At 47.9% G+C, this 16,794-nt stretch overlaps 1 protein-coding gene across 2 annotated transcripts in view; it reads right to left on the reverse strand.

Moving 5' to 3' along the window:
- The window catches only part of TUBE1 (tubulin epsilon 1), a 317,390-nt gene that overhangs the window by 102,926 nt on the left and 197,670 nt on the right, over positions 1-16,794 (reverse strand). For both annotated transcript variants that reach the window (XM_069607852.1, XM_069607853.1), the window contains one exon: positions 7,873-8,060. In XM_069607852.1, the coding sequence (XP_069463953.1) occupies positions 7,873-8,060 (188 nt within the window). The remainder of the gene's footprint in view (positions 1-7,872; positions 8,061-16,794) is intronic.

Consider the following 16,794-nt stretch of genomic DNA (forward strand, 5'->3'; position numbering starts at 1 on the left):
ATGTTTGGACCAGCTTCGAACTTAGTACCACTGGAAGAAACTACTATTATTACTGCCTGATTGGAAGAAATAAGCATGTATCTTTTAATGTGCATGAATAATTAGTTGCAAAGAACAAGTTACTTTCTTACCTGGTAACGTTCTTTCGATGGGATGGTCCGACGACGTATTCCATATCTATGACATGTAATCACCACAGCTGTGCTGCTTCGGAAACTTTTTTCGGCGTCTGCGTCCTGCGTCGATGACGTTGATGCGCCGTCGTCGAGTGCCTCCTCCGACGTCCAACGTCATCCGATGTGATAAGTAGGACTCACGACGCCCGTAGCCTCAGTTGTAGTTTTTTCCCCCAGAACGTGTGACACTAGTCAACTGCCAGTCAGACACAAAGCCTTGCGGGACGTAAGCTGCAATCGCAAAAGAAATTCTGCAGCGGGGAAGGCAGGGCGGGAGCGATATGGAATACGTCGTCGGACCATCCCATCGAAAGAACGTTACCAGGTAAGAAAGTAACTTGTTCTTCGAGGGGATTGGGACCTCCGACGTATTCCATATCTATGACAGACTCCCAAAGCAGTACCAGAGCAAGGAGGAGGGAAAGAATTTAGAATCAAAATTTAGAATAGCCAATCAAATAGCAGAGCAAAGGACCGCCTTGCCAAAGGCCAGATCCTGTGCTCGGATGGAATCGAGGGAATAGTGACGTACAAATCTATGTACTGAAGCCCAGGTGGCTGCATCACAGATGTTGCGAATAGGAACACCCCTCTGCAGGGCAGTAGACGCAGCCATACCCCTGGTAGAATGGGCCCGCAAGCCAGCCGGTGGGTCCTTACCCGCCAAGCGGTAGCACTCCGAGATGGCCAAAATAATCCAGCGAGACAAAGTCTGTTTCATCACAGCTTGCCCCAAACGCTTTCCAGCGTAACCAATAAAGAGTTGATCGTCCACTCTGACCCGGGATATGCGTGAAACATAAAAGCTTAAAGCTCTCCTAGGATCAAGCCTATGGAGCCTCTCCTCTTCCTTACCAGGATGCGGAGGAGGATAGAATGCCGGAACAACCACCTTCTGGGCCAAATGAAATTCCGTCACTACCTTCGGAAGAAAAGAAGGACGAACTCTAAGGACAACCCTGTCCTTGTGAAATACAGTGAAGGGTGCTTAACTGAAAGTGCCTGTAACTCACTCACTCTGCGAGCGGAAGTAACCGCAACTAAAAACACAGTTTTCAGAGTTAGCAGCCTCAAAGGGCAAGAATGTAAAGGCTCAAACGGAGCACCCATAAGAAACTTAAGAACAAGGTTTAAATCCCAACCGGTCACCAGGAAAGGTGACAGAGGGAACACATTAGTGAGCCCTTTCAGAAACTGTGAAATTAAAGGGATTTTAAAGTAAGAACACTCTTCAGACGAGCGCTTAAAGATGGACAGCGCCGCCAGGTAACCTTTAATGGTACCCACTTGCAAGCCCCTGTGGGCCAAAGAAAGTAAAAAGGACAGAACCATGGGGATGTCACATGCAAAAGGATCCACATTCTGAACTCTGCACCAGTCGCAGAACTTACGCCAACGGCAACGGTACAGAGACTTTGTTGCTGGCCTTCGGGCCGAAAGCAACACCTCCATCACGTCTTCAGGGAGGTCCCAATCCCTATACCTCAACCTTTCAGAAGCCAAGCGTGAAGGTTGAGGGATCTGACCTCTGGATGGAGAACCTGACCCCCCTCCCGTGAGAGCAGATCGTCTCGGTAGGGAAGACGACGCGGAGGGCAGATGGACAAGTCAAGAAGGTCCGGGTACCACGTCCTCCGAGCCCACGCCGGAGCAATGAGAATCATCCGGGAACCGAACTTCGTAACCTCCGCAGCACTTGCAGGATGACGGGGACTGGAGGAAACGCGTACAGCAGCGGGAATGACCACTCCACCACGAACGCGTCTCCTAAGGCTACTTTTGGAGGAAATTCCCACGAGCAAAACCTTTCGCACTTCCGGTTGACACTGGAGGCGAAGAGATCCACTTGAGGGGTCCCCCAAAGGGCGAAGATCTCCAGGAGAATCTCGTGTGCCAACTCCCACTCGTGAGAGATCGTGCTCTGCCTGCTCAGAGCGTCCACCGTCACGTTTTCGTCTCCGGCCAGATGAACTGACGAGATCGAAACTTCCTGCTGGATGGCCCAGAACTCGAGCTGCATCGCCTCCCTGCACAGAGGAAGTGACCCTGCCCCCCCTTTTTGTTGAGGTAGCGCATGGCCACTGTGTTGTCCGTCAGGATCAGGACACTCTTTCCTCGCACAGTCGGCAGAAAAGCCTTCAGGGCTAGCCTGACGGCCCTCAGATTGATATGGAGTCTGGACTCCGACGGAGACCAACGACCGCTGACTGTCAGCCCGTTGGCATGAGCTCCCCAACCCATGAGGGATGCATCCGTCACGATCGTCACCTCCGGCCAGGGAAGCCAAAATGGAGCCCCCTTCATCAAGTTGCCTTCGACGGCCCACCACAGAAGGTCCCGGGCAACCGAGGGCGGCACCTGAACCGGGTCCGACATCCTGCCGGAGGACTGCGACCATTGCGTCTTGAGCGCCCACTGCAAAGATCTCATCCGCAGGCGAGCCTCGGGCACCAGAAGAATGCAGGATGCCATGAGGCCGAGCAACCTCAAGAACTCGAACGCTGGGAGCGTCTGGGCATGCTGAAACTTGTGCACCATCTGCTGAATGTGAAGAGCCCTCACCTGGGGAGGAAAACACTGCCCCAGGGAAGTGTCGAGCACTGCTCCGATGTACTGGAGCCGCTGTGTTGGCGTCAAATGGGACTTCTTTAAATTGAGGGAGAAGCCCAGCCTGTGAAGGGAGTGGCAGGTGACGGACAGATGATCCAGGACTTGCTCGGGAGAGTTCCCCCTGATCAACCAATCGTCCAGGTAGGGGTAGACGTGAATCCCCCCTTGCCTGAGATGCGCTGCCACCACCACCATGAGCTTGGTGAAAACCCTCGGGGCGGAGGTCAATCAGAACGGCAGGACCCGAAACTGAAAGTGCGAGTCGCCAACCGTGAACCTCAGGTACTTCTTGTGCTTGGGATGGATCGGCACATGGAAGTAAGCATCCTTGAGGTCGAGTGACACCAACCAGTCCTGAAGCTGAAGGGCCTGGAGGACTTGAGAGAGAGTAACCATCTTGAACTTGTCCTTCCTGAGGAGTTTGTTCAAACCGCGCAAGTCCATGATGGGTCTCAATCCCCTGTCTTTCTTCGAAATCAAAAAATAAGGGGAATACCATCCCTTGTTCCTCTCCGCTACAGGCACCAGTTCTATGGCGCCTTTCTCCAGCAGGGCTTGAAGTTCCTGCGCAAGGAGCGGATCCGGACTCTGCAAAGAGAGGTTCCCTGGTGGATTGTCGCGAGGCCTGTGCCGAAAGGGAAGACAGTAGCCGTGGGTTATGATCTCCAGAACCCACACATCTGAAGTAATGGCTTGCCACTCTACAAGAAGCTGCGCCAGCCTTCCCCCAACCGGCGAACCATGGGACATGGCCTCATGACTGAATGGGAGTGGCTGCGTCGTTACCTGAGGGCAAAGAGGCAACTGCCCGAGCGGCCTTGGCACCACGGGTACCCTGTCGTCCACCTCTGGTACCCCTGCGTTGGCCTCTTTGACTGCCAGCTCATCTCGCTTTACTGAAGGAGTAATAGCGAAAGGAACCACCCCTCCACTGCTGTCCCCTAGGACGAAAAGGCAGAGGTTGGCGAACTGCAGCGCCCAACGACTTTGCTGCAGCTTTTGAGGTCTGCAACCTCTCAAGGCTCTCGTCAGCCTTGCTGCCAAAAAGGTGTTCACCGTCAAAGGGCATGTTGAGGAGCCGGGACTGCACATCAGGAGCAAACCCCGACTTCCGCAACCAGGCAAACCTGCGTATTACGGTGCTCGCCGCCATGGACCTACTGACGCATTCAGCTAAGTCCAAACCCGACTGAACGGACTCACATATGGCATCCTTACCATCCTGGACCATAGCAAGGAAACGATCCTGTTCGTCCCCTTCGGGAATATGTTCAGCCGCTAATGCAACACAGTTCCACAGAGTGTGTGTGAAACGAGACAAGGCACAAATGGAGTTGGCCGCCTGAAGCGCCATACCACCAGAAGAAAACACTTTCTTCGCCCAGCCATCAAAACGTTTGTCGTCCCTATCAGGAGGGATGGTAGGGTACGACGCCTGCTTTGCCGGGGCCGTGGCCGCCTGCACCACCAAACTCTCCGGAGTGGGGTGCCTGGTCAAGTAGCAGGGGTCGCTACTGGCTGGACGGTATTTTCGCGACAAGGATCTGCCCACCGCCGGGAGACTCTCCGGAGCAGTCCAAGCCGCCGCCACCCTTCTCTGTAAAGCCATATGGAACGGCAGTACCGGATCAGTTGGGGGACCAACATCAAGGATGTCCGTGAGATCATCCTGCACAAACTCCCCTGGGGGAGCAGACCATCCCAAGTACTCAGAAACCCTAGCCATAAGGCGCCGGTACAAGGAATCGGCATGAGCGCCAGACTCAGGCCTACAAAACTCCACCTCCGGAGAGGTGTCCAGTCCACTGGCATCATGCAGTGACTGTCTCAAATCGTCAAACTGACTATGGCCCGAGACAATTTCATCTGGAACCTGACTAGGAAATATAGTCCAGGTGGCGAAAAGAAGGCACCCGAGAGTGCTTGCTCTTAACCAGAGCCTTCCTAGGGGGTTCTCCCGTGCCACGGGGTACCTCCGACACGAAAGGCGTCGATGGCGTCGAGCGAATCGGCGCCGGCGTCGAGAGAACCGGCATCGGCGCCGAGAGGATTGGCGTCGAGGAAATCGGCGTCGACGTCAGATGCAGCGCCTCCAGCATCGGCGGCATCGACACAGCCCTCGAAGCCGCAGCCCCGAGCGTGTCCCTCGACGACCTGAGCGTCGACAGCTCCGCCTACTTCCTCTGAGCCGCAGCCTCGAGAAAGCCTGTCGACGCCCTCGACGCCTCAGACGTCGATGTCTTCCTCGAAGACCTCACAGGTGCATGCGGTCTCGAACGCGTCGAGGACCGGGACCTGGAACGGGTACGTCGAGAACAAGTCTCCTTGTCCGAAGGGGACCTCTCCCGTGACTCGTGCTGACCACTCTTGCGAGCGGTGTCTCTCGACCTCTCACGACCGACCCCACTCGGGGGGGCGGACGGCTTAGTACCCTGCGACTCGAGAATCGCCAGCATTTTCTTCCCGAAGGAAGCCCATTCCTCCGGCGTCGCACGGCTGGTGGGGTAAGCGACGTGCCGGGCAGAGTCCTCCGAAGAGGACCTGGAAGACGACCGGTGTCTGCGCTTCTGAGAATGCCTCGAAGAGGCTGAGGAGTGGCGAGACCGACTCCTAGAAGGAGACCCACGAGACTTCCGACGATGACGCGGAGAGTCACCCCTCGAATCATCCGTCGAAAGCCCCGCAGACTTCGACTTCCTGGGCTTGGACACCCGACCTACCGACAACTTCTTCTTACGTTCACGTAAGGCTTTGGACGTGAGCAACTGGCAGTCGATACAGTCATCCGTGTCGTGGGCCTCCCCGAGGCACCAGAGGCAGGCGTCGTGTGAGTCCGTCACCGACATCTTGGACGCACACTCCCCGCACTTCTTGAAACCCGGACGCGGGGTCGAAGACGAAGTAGAAGACATCTTCACACGAAGGATTTTCACAAAACGAACAGGTTCGAAGAACCGAGAAGAACAGAACTCCAAAGAGTCAAGGCGTTAACCGAGATTCACGAAGCGACACGTTCGCGGAAAAAACGGAACTGAGGCTACGGGCGTCGTGCGTCCTACTTATCACATCGGATGACGTCGGAGGAGGCCCTCGACGACGGAGCATCGACGTCATCGACGCAGGACGCAGACGCCGAAAAAAGTTTCCGAAGCAGCACAGCTGTGGTGATTACATGTCATAGATATGGAATACGTCAGAGGACCCAATCCCCTCGAAGATACATTTATTACAAAAACATTTCAGTTTATTTTCACTCGCTTTTAAAATACTCCCATTGGGAATTGGATTTACCTTTTTACTCTCTAAATCTTATCTAGAGCAAAAGTTAGATTAATACATTACATCATTTAACATTGATATAATTAATTTAAAATGTAATATGGTTAAGAAAATCCTTAAACGAGACACCATAATCCATTACAGGCTGAGAGCAACCACAGATCTGAGGCATTCAAAAATTCTCCTTAAACATTTTTCCTAAAACCTGTTAAATCAACAATTGCATGCAGACATTTAGTCCCATAAGATGGCTTTAGCAGCAATTGCTCTTCTAATGAAAACCCTTTCCCAAAGCAGAACTAAAGAATGAAATCTCAAATTGTAGTTGTTGCTCAGAGAGTTCGGAACGATACCAGCCACAATGCAGGGAAGCATGCATCAATATTCAAACACGTATGGAATTGGCAATCTGATTCAATTTGCCAATCTTACAGAAGGTTGAAAGTGTTATTTTGCTATGGTCAAGAAATGTGCATACACTGATGCAGTGCTTTTCTCGAGTTGTAGAAGCACAATCAAGGAAATGCAGAAAGCTCTCAAGGTACAGTCATAGGGTGACCAAATGACTCGATGTCCCTGACATTGAGTCATTTGGTGCATGAATATTACTTTGGCCATCTAGGGCTTTTCTTTGACCAATCTATTTTGGGAGTTAGGCGTTAGGTAACAAGTTAAACTAACAGCATTTAAAGCGCTGGGTACAAATACATTGCACCAGCATCTAGACTACTGTAGACAATCCTTTAAATTCAGTCACCAAGACCAAATTCATCCTTATCTGTTCCCCCAGCAAACGACAACTCATAAAACAATGGCTGGATGACATGCACCTGGGAGGAGTCGCCCTTCAGCTGCCAACCCCAGCTAAAACCCCTGGCCTTCATTGTTGAAAGTAGCCTTTCCTTACAAAAGCACATAAGCGAAAAAGGTGCAAACTGCATTGCTACAGACCGCCACACTGCAAAATCCCACCCATCATCCCCTTGAATGAATTCTGCATGGTGATCCAAGTCCTTGTGGTCACAAAAATCGATGGGAGAAACACCCTTCTTACTAGGCATCCAGCTGAGCAACTGATCCTCCTTGAAGGGATCCCACCAAGCCACAGCCCGCATCATTACAGGTGCTTGCAAAATAGACTGTCTCTCCTAGACCGAACAAGCTTAATCGGCTCCCCCCTTTCCTCCAGGATTAGAAATCCAAACTGCGTGTATCGACTACAATGCAGTTTTCGAACGGAACAGCAACATACTTGGGGGCTAAACTGCAGTCAACATAGCAAAACTGTCAAACGGTTGGAGCCTAAGCTAGTCTGTAATGCGAATACTCACAGGCAGGCCTTCTACAATGCCCGACCATCTAGAACGCAATCATGGCAGAAGCTTGAAATGCCCCACCATCTTCCAGCTCAGCAAAACACCCAAAAATGGTCTCTTTCAACAAGACCTGCGGGAGAAATAAAACAAAAATCCTCCCTCCTTCCAACAGCAGGACTGCACTACTCTACAAAATGTCAAGCCCAATGCTGGCACCGTCCCTTTGTAAAGTGTTGTGCTGTTCTCGAGATAGGTGTGCGCAATAAGCAATACATTAAAATGGGAATCAAAGAAACATTTTGATGATACCTTCAAAATGGGTCCATCAATATAATTAACAGACATATTTTATTACAGGGGGAATGGCACAACTAATAGTATGAAACACTGCAATCTGGAACACAAGAGGACATTATGAGGCAAGCATACCCACCTCATGATCACAGAACCAATACAGCTGTAAATAAGACACTCGCCCTTTGTTCCCTTACTTGGTTTTCGATCGGCAACACGCAGTCAGCATGCTCAGTAAGTTCCTTCATTGCTAAAACACTATTGTATGGGGAGGTCACAACATCATCTTCAGCAGATGGGTAAACAGCTGTCACAAATCTGCAAACCTCTGGGAACTCGTCCGCTAATAAATTCAGAACAAACGTGCCAAGTCCAGAGCCAGTACCTGAGGAAGACAAACAATCTGATCAAACTATGTTTAGGCTGCACACTATTTATTCTTAACACTTGTATGATTGGATTGCAATTAATCTGTTGAAATGGACCAGGCCCAGAGCAGTGCAGGTATTAACCCACTCACTAACAATCTGCACCAATCCTATGCCGGAAGCAATTCAAGATGCAATGTTATGGCAATTCCAGCTTTACCCTACTGTTTACAGGGAAAGGGGTAGCTGACCCAATATTTACACTAAAATATAAAAAGTTCACTCTGATGACTCAAATCTGCAGCTACTCCTGACACGGATTGCTTTCAGAAGATAATTTACTCAATCACAGACCCCAGGCGTTGTGATTTAGGCCTGCGGGGCAGAGACCACAACCTTCAATGGAGCAGCATGCGGAGGGTAAGCGGGTGAGTCACAGGTATGCAGGGATAGAGGAAAGGAGCCCACACAAATGACAAGGGGGGCAAGAGAGATTAACCTTGTGGGGTGAGGCAAGGGGAGGCCGTCTGCAACCTCAATCTCTTTAGCACAATATTCGTGCCAAGAACCAATTTACTCGTTATAACAGTCAGTGACAGCAATAATGCAACATGAGAAGATGTACTGCTGCTCCAAAACCTACCAATAGGTATTTTTAATTAGATTAGTGGATCCAGCTTGAAGCAGTAGGAAACAAAACTGTAACGAAAACTATGGGTCACAACCTCTTATTTGCCCCACAAATCCGGCCCCAACTAAGTGTTACAAAGAATTCTACATTCTCTTGCCTTATCTCATGACTTCCAATGCAATTCTGTCCAGTAGCTAAAATGATTACAACATCCCTTTTCTTTTGCCTCCGTCTCTCATGGTAACTAAGCAACACTTACAAGAACTTCACCAGTCAATCGGGGAGCGAGCAAAGTAGGTTTCATTGGCCTGCATTCCACCCTGTTGGCTGATGCTTACTCGCTCCGGACTCCAGTTCCTCTCCTCCACATACCACATGCAAGCATGTGACCTCCAGATGCCAATATTCTCCCGATTCAACGCCTGCCTAACTTACCTCCACCACATTTCCTGTTTCACCACATCCCTGCACCCGGCAGTCTGTGGAACAGGAATTCCAGCCACCCTTGAAATAGACGAGTGCTGCCGGCTGTTTTAAATGTAGCATATTTTTTGGGTTGTGTGATATCATGGGTCATGCGCTCAGTGGGGCCCACCTTTCTACGCAAAACGTTGCCTTTAGCACTGTTGGCTGCTGTACCAGGGCACTAATATTTATAACATCACATTCTGAGGGCCGTAAAGCGTGGTAATGACCTGTCGCCCACATTGAGCCCTCAATCGCTTGGGCCTCTTAACTTGGATGGTGGCTGGTGGCAATCGTCGAGCCCTCAGAATGTGTCATTATACCTCATCCACAACAATCGGGGATCCCCGTCACTCCTGTTTATTGCTCTTCACTTGCCCATGGATGTGCAAGAGATCATTTCAAGTCTTCTGCACTGCCTACTATGTTCACAGTGGCCATGACCTACCGCTCTTATGCAACAAATTACAACACTGGATTTCCTATGCTCTCCTTGTAGTGCCTCCTCCTCTATGGTCCTCAAAGTCATCAATTCTCATCTGCACTGGGTGCATTTGCCTGCAATAACCTGTGTTCACTCATTAGGGCTGGACACTAGTTTCAACTCACGGTCTCCCTTTAAACCATGCTGCTCACTCCAGAATCTCCTCACCCAGCCTGGACACTAAGCACCTGTGTTTTTCATCGGTGCCCAGATGCCACCCTAGTGGTATTATTGTTGTCATATAACAATCCACAAAACAAAATATCTTCTAAGGTCATAGGCATTGTAAGATGTCCCAAACCAGGAGGATGGATCTCAAAACACTTAAAAGTAACTATTTTGAGGTTTCCTTCTCAGAAGCTTTACAAAATGAATAGACAACTTATTGTAGAGGACAGCAGTCATGCACGACAGTGTGGAAAATGCATACAATGTGAAGGTATAGATACTGGTCAGTATTATACTTTAATGATGGTATGAACACTTATCTTGTAAGCTGGGGCAGGAACATAAACTGAGTAAACACAGTATCACGGTAGCATTGCTATGGTCAAAAGCAGTGTGGCAACATCGGCTACATGACTACACAGATGTTACTGTCACGCCTACTGTACTTCTAGTTCTTTGTCCCCCTTCCTCCATAGTTATGGAATGGCATTACCTAGGAGGGGTGGGGACCAGAGCATGTCGGGCAGCAGTGTAAATTGGAAGAACAATGCAAGGGTGCATGCGCAAACACACCTTTGGCACAGGACTTTCATTGTGCACGATCCTGGCCCCAAACTCCAATCTTCACCAGCGTACAGATGTTGAATTCTTACTGGCAGGGATAGTGCTCAGGCTGTATTGAGGAAAGGGGACTAGGAGTAAAGTATTCACTATAGTGGGTAACTTTAATTTACTACTACTACTCTTGTCCACGTTTCAACATAATAGGAAATTCGAAAGCACCCTATAGATCAGGATGTGGAAAACAATACACAAATTAGAGACAAACTCACCTAAAAATATTTATGGAGACGACCTGGCCCCATTAAGCATCCTGTTTGGAACCTCTGCCCATCAAACATTTTTTGCAAAAAGTGTGAGACATAATCCATGTATCAGCATTACAGGTGTCTTAGAAGGGAATGCGTTTCTCATAAGCCAGAGATGCAGCTTTGCGGCTCTCACAAGGTGGGCAATCATATCCCCGTCAGAAGTCTAACCTTTCTTAATTTGGAATTTTCTGATATGCAGGGCACTCTCCATTTAGCAATAGGAGCCTTGCAATCCTTAGTTCCAACATGAGTAAGTGACAAGCAGATGGGTTGAGGAACAGAGTCCTTTGTGCATTCAATGTAAATGTAAGCATCATACTCACAATCAAGTTATACACTAACCTATCCGCTTCTGTGTCCACAGCAAAAAAGAATATTGGAAGACAGATCCCTTGACTAATTGGAATTTTGATAACATCGTGGGCAAGAATTAAGAACGGGTGAAGAGCACTACCTTAATTTTGTATAAGGACAAAAAATGGTAGATGAGAACAAAGTTCTTGTTTATTGATAACTCTGTGCGCAGACATAACAGGCAATTAAATGCCATTTTCAATGTTACCAAATGCAAGCCACAGAGGCCATGGATTATGCACGAATGCAGAAAAGACAATTTTAACATTCTAGTTCGGATGTGGAGGACAAACATGAAAAACAGCCTAGATGGGTCATTGAAAAATATCATAACTATTGTTTTTGAGAATGATTAAGTCTGGGCCTTTGATGCTGGTAAGGCCAAGGTAACAATGAGGTATATATGTTCCCAATTACGTCCAACATGGGGCAACCAGCCGGTAGTTTTTGGGGTCCGTCCAGCTGCAGTTTTTAAATATTGGTTTGACCTGAGCAGTTCTCCACGACGGTGGAATGGATTTCGAAGATAGAACATTCCTTAACACCAAATCCAGCATACTCGCCCACTGATCTGTTTTCTTTTTTTAGGGATAAGTTGGAAAGCCTGTCCGGCCCGGGGCTCGTGATGGGCTCAGTGTTTTGATCATGGTAAGGGGATCTTCTATAGTTATAGGGCAGACACAAGGTGTTTGCTGTTCCGGGGGGAGATCCCATTTAGATGGCAATTCCTTGAATGGAGATCTAAAGAATGTGATCCAGTTTGCCTCAGTCACACCATTTAGTTCTTGAAATAGTTGAGTCTTATTCGATGACTTAATCAGTGCCCAGAATTCAGCTGTCGATTTCGTGGTGATCGAGTGCCCTTATCATAATTTCTGCATCTTGTTGGATGTTGTAAATGTATCTGCTGTGCAGATAACGAGTGGGTCTCAGTTCTTTTCTTCCGTTTGGTTGAAAAAGGGGGTGTGTTTTTTCTCCTACTTCCTTCACGATGCTGTCAGGATTGGGTTCCTGTTCTGATGATTTTGTGATTATGTCTGGCGCTTGAGTCTCAGCCAGATCTACTTCCTCTGGGGTCACTGTGTCTCCTTCCTTGCTCTCTGACTGTGTGATGAAGTCCTCGGCCAAGGCCATCTCCCTTTGTGCATTTACCCGTCGAGTGCTATTCTTCCCTGATGGTTCCACATTTGGATGGTTTCTCAAAGCTGTTTGTCGTTCCGGCGCAGGCCTCCTACTGTCTTTTTTCGTGGGCGATTTCAGACCGGGACTCCCCATCACATGGTGTCTTTGCAGCGATGTCTCCTTCTCTCTCACTAACAGAGTAGTGTGGTTGGATAGAGTATCGTGGATCGCTTCATATAGCTTCATGAATGGTGCCAATGCAATTGTGATCCAATGGTCAAGGTCCTCAAAACAAGATTCCTTGACCCAAATGTTAATACATTTGGGTCAAGGAATCTTGTTTTGAGGACCTTTGATTGTTTGTGATATGATGTTCCTGTTGATGATAATCTTTCCTTGTTAGTCTGTTTTTTTTTTTAATAAGAGAGAGTCTTGCAGGGGACTGTTACAATCGGGTTGTGGCAGTGAGGCGGTGTCCTTAAGGACTAAGTGGGGGACTGAAGCCACAGTTTTTTCATTTGGGTCTGAGTTACGTTATCCTGCCGCTTCTAGATTTATGACTGCTTCCTTATAAGTATTGTTGAGGAATCCATCACTCCATCTTAGTGATTGATCTTTATCCCTCTGCTTTTTCCCTTCGCCACACCCAATTGTGGATTCCAATCTACTTGCATCCAGGGCTTCAATCATTAATCTCAGATCCACGTCTCGTTGTATACCTAGTAGTGCGCCACAGGAGTCGTCAGACTTAAGAATCTTGTAGTCCACAAGACTTTGTGTCGTCTTATTGCACTCATTCCCTTCACCCTCCACATTATCAGTATATCTGTTTGAGGATTCTAGTCCTTGATCTTCTGTTTGAGATGTGTACATCTGGGTCTTTTTTGGGCTGGGCCTTTTCTCTCTGCTAACCCATTATGGGGAGGGTGAGCGATATGAGGAGCAAATGATTGAGCTGAGGGGAGCTCTGGCCATCATCTGCCCCTTGGCCTTCCAAACGTTCGAAGTCTGTTAGCTCTCGCGTCCAAGCCCCAGTCCGAGTCACAGTGAAGGTTGTCTCATCATTTTTAGCCTTGTCATATATGTTCTTAATGTGTTTTCTAGTAGGGTTTTTAGTATTTCCTGAATCCCCATCTGGACCTTGGGACGGGTGTGGTTTATTGTGCCCTGTTATGTGTTTTGCTGGGCACCTCCATTTCTATTTCAGTAGTCGGGATGCACCCTGCACATTTTTAAACCCCAGTATCTGTGTGTCGGGGAGGTTGGATTTGGTGATTTTAGGTCCTAAGGTTTTGTAGGAGGCCACTTCCACAGGCTGGCAGACCTCCAGATTCCCTTCAGTCCTACCTAAATCTGCTATATCCTGTTGAAGTTCATCCGGTATTTCTGCTATTGTGTCTTTGACCGAGTCTCTGTAGGCAGAAACTCTGACACAGTTCGCTGGATCCATTTCCCCATTTTCATCAATGTAGCCTTGAGGACTGTGAGCGCTACGGGCACTATGGGTGCTGAGAGCCCTCCGCTCTATCAACAAGCCCGTAAGCCCCTCCGCTCCAAGAGTAGATGAGTCTCGGCCATTAGTTGAGGTTCCTGTGTGATGTTTCTGTTTTTGTTTCAGATAGACTGCCTCTGAGGGTGTTGCCAAAATGGCTATTGCTTCCACGATGAACCCCTTAAGGACCATCCCTTCTTGATTTTGCCATGTGTTAGCCAGAAAGATTTCCACCATTAATACCATTACCCCGTCCTCTTCTAAACCCTCTAGGCGGACCAGCAGTCAGAGTGGTGTGTGTTGCAGGGATCCTGACGAGCACAGTGGAGGATTGGATTCGGGGAACAGTCAGCAAGGATCAAGCAAGTATCGGGGCACTGGTTATGGGAGTCCCCCCTTCTGGTGGCCCTGGTGATGTAGCCATTATCGACCCCTCTGGCTTACCTGCCATTCGGCGCGGCGTCGATTTTTTTCACGGTGTAGTTGGGTCCTTTGCACAGCTGTCATCGGATAGGGATCTTGCACTCGCACTCCATAGTTTCGCTCGGTCAGACGACCCCCTGGGCTCTCCCGGTCCCATCTTCTACGTTTTCTGGTCATTATATTATCTGTGGGGCTTTCTGTACAGCCACTCAGGACAGTTGGTTGACTGGCGAGTGACTGGACTCGTCTCAGGACTACACGCAGGCGCTCCACATGGTCTCAAGGCAGTTATAATTTTCTTAAAGTAGCAGTAGCTTCCAACAGTAGTTTACAGCTGCAATCAATGAATGGGCATGTTGCACAGCAGAAAATAACGAGTGCACCTTGCTTTCATCTGTGATGCAATGCTAGGCACCTCCAATTCTAAGCAGAGCGCACAATTCGGGGTGCTTTGCGATAAACCTAATAGTATCCCCAGATCCCAGTCTCGTGAAGCAGAGGAGTGCCCTGCTTAGCCCTGCATACATGGAGACATTTGTCAAGCATACAGGCAACATACATATGAAAGAATCTGAGAAGTCCAGCTATCTTAGCTTATGCTTTTGTAGCAATCATTTTTATGTACTTGACCATTTTCCATCTTTGGAAAAAAGCACATCCATGTAAGTATAGCACTCGACCTCCTGGACCTTGACCACCTTTAGGAATCACAAGAAGGGATTTTTGTGTTTACTAAACAACATCTCTTTAGTTTTTTATCATATTAATCTTAAAACAGTGGGTGCTGAAATACTTGTCAGAATAAATAGAGCTTGGAGTAGTCCCCCATGGGTCAAGTCTAGCAATGCAGTGTCCTCAGCATATAAAAGTGGCCCGAGAAAGTTGCTATGCAGTGTTGTGGGATTAACCTTTATGCCTGAATTGGGAGGGTCAAAACCAGAGTGAAATAATATAAATAAAAGTGGGGCGAAGGCACGACCTTGCTCAATCCCTTTGTTTGTTTGGAAGTTTTCTGACCTGCTACCAAATCTCGCTCTTCTTACATTGATGTGTTTTTCAGAGAAGCAAAGTTGAATTACATTTAAAAGCCTCTTGGGCATATTTTGTGCAGCTAACTTATCCCAAAGACGCCTCCTAAGAATAGAGTCAAAAGCTTTCTCTCAATCAATAAAACCTACATATAGATTCCCCCTCTGATTGAGCAAGATTTATCAATTAAAATAGGAGTAGACAGTGGTCCAGAGTAGAAAAGCGTTTACGAAACCCGGCATGGGTGGGCTTCAATCGATTCCGTGGAAATGCCCCTTCCTCTACTCTTGTAAGCAAGCATTTGGTGAAAAGTTTGCTTGATATGTCTAAGAGCAAGACACGCCGATCGTAATTAAGGTCAACAATAGACCCTTTTTTAAAATAGGTGTAATTAAATCCCAGCCCATGAATAAGGTAAAACTCCCAATTGGCCGGCTGAATTAAATATATTATATAAAATAGGCTTCCACCAAGTCGCAAAACATTTCAAAATATTTGAATGCAGACCGTCCAGGCAAGCAGCTTTGCCTATGGTGAACGCCTTTATATTCATGGACATTTCTTCTGTGCTAGACATAATGGGCCTCATTCTGAGGCTGCTGATATCCTGGCAGTAGAGCTGCCAGGATACCAGCAAATGTAGATACCATTTTCGGCACCTGGTCCGGCGGCATTGCAGCTGGATTACGGGTGCTGGAGTGATGGTGTAAATCCCCATTCATGGAGTTCCATAGGACTCCATGAGGGGAATTGCCATCATTACCGGCAACAAGGGATTTTTTTGCTGTTTTTTTTTTTTTTTTTTTACCAGACTGGCCGACTTGGAATGAGTCTTGCTTGACTGACTTCATCTATTTCCAATTATGTTTCTAAATATCATGTACATTCATTCTGAACCCATCTACTGTCTCTTTATCAGCATCCTTGATGGGAACCTTCCTGCGGGTTTGATTGTCCTTGCTCCCTTGCTCTGAATACGTTCTTTGTATCCATAATGATAAATTGTTGTTAATAGGGATCATATGACCATCTGATTGCAGACTGAAGAATGGATATAGGCAGGCTAAGTACTTGTGAGACTTAATGTGTCATATTACAGGGACTCACTATGATTTGCCACGACTCTGCAATCATAAAACTGGTTGTAAATAGGCAGAAGGCTGGATTGATATGTTTTGTACCTTACGGAATACGTTATTCCTCCGATATATACTCTTATCACTGTTTACCTGAAATTCATTGACATTGTCTAGGTTTTCAAATTTGGGAAATAAGTATTTTTACGTACATTATATAAAAGTCTGCACCTATATGCATATGGCACTTAACATGGAGCATACATGCATTCGAGGTTTCTTTTCAGGTAACTTAGGTGTTCCCGGGAGGTTTTGGATACTATACACCAGACTTTAGGACACACAGCCCTATACACCTAACACTTTCGAGATGGCCACCGCCGTCTTCCTACTACTTAAGTTTAATCTGTCGATGTTGGCTTGCCCACACCCACACAGCTAGACGAACGCGGCTGCACAGCTTCCCTGGTTACAGTGGCCACGGACGCATGAGCAGCCTCCTTCTCGTCCTGATTCTTATTGTGGATCGCCTTTATGAGGTATGTTAACTGGAGTTCTTCTGTTTAAGTCGCCGACCACACTATGCAGTGGCTTATTCTGGGTATATACTTTCGGAGGGTGAACCTTGAACTTAC

The sequence above is a fragment of the Ambystoma mexicanum genome, chromosome 4q (assembly GCF_040938575.1).
Source record: "Ambystoma mexicanum isolate Mex_15411 chromosome 4q, UKY_AmexF1_1, whole genome shotgun sequence".
In the NCBI taxonomy this organism is placed as follows: Eukaryota; Metazoa; Chordata; class Amphibia; order Caudata; family Ambystomatidae; genus Ambystoma; species Ambystoma mexicanum.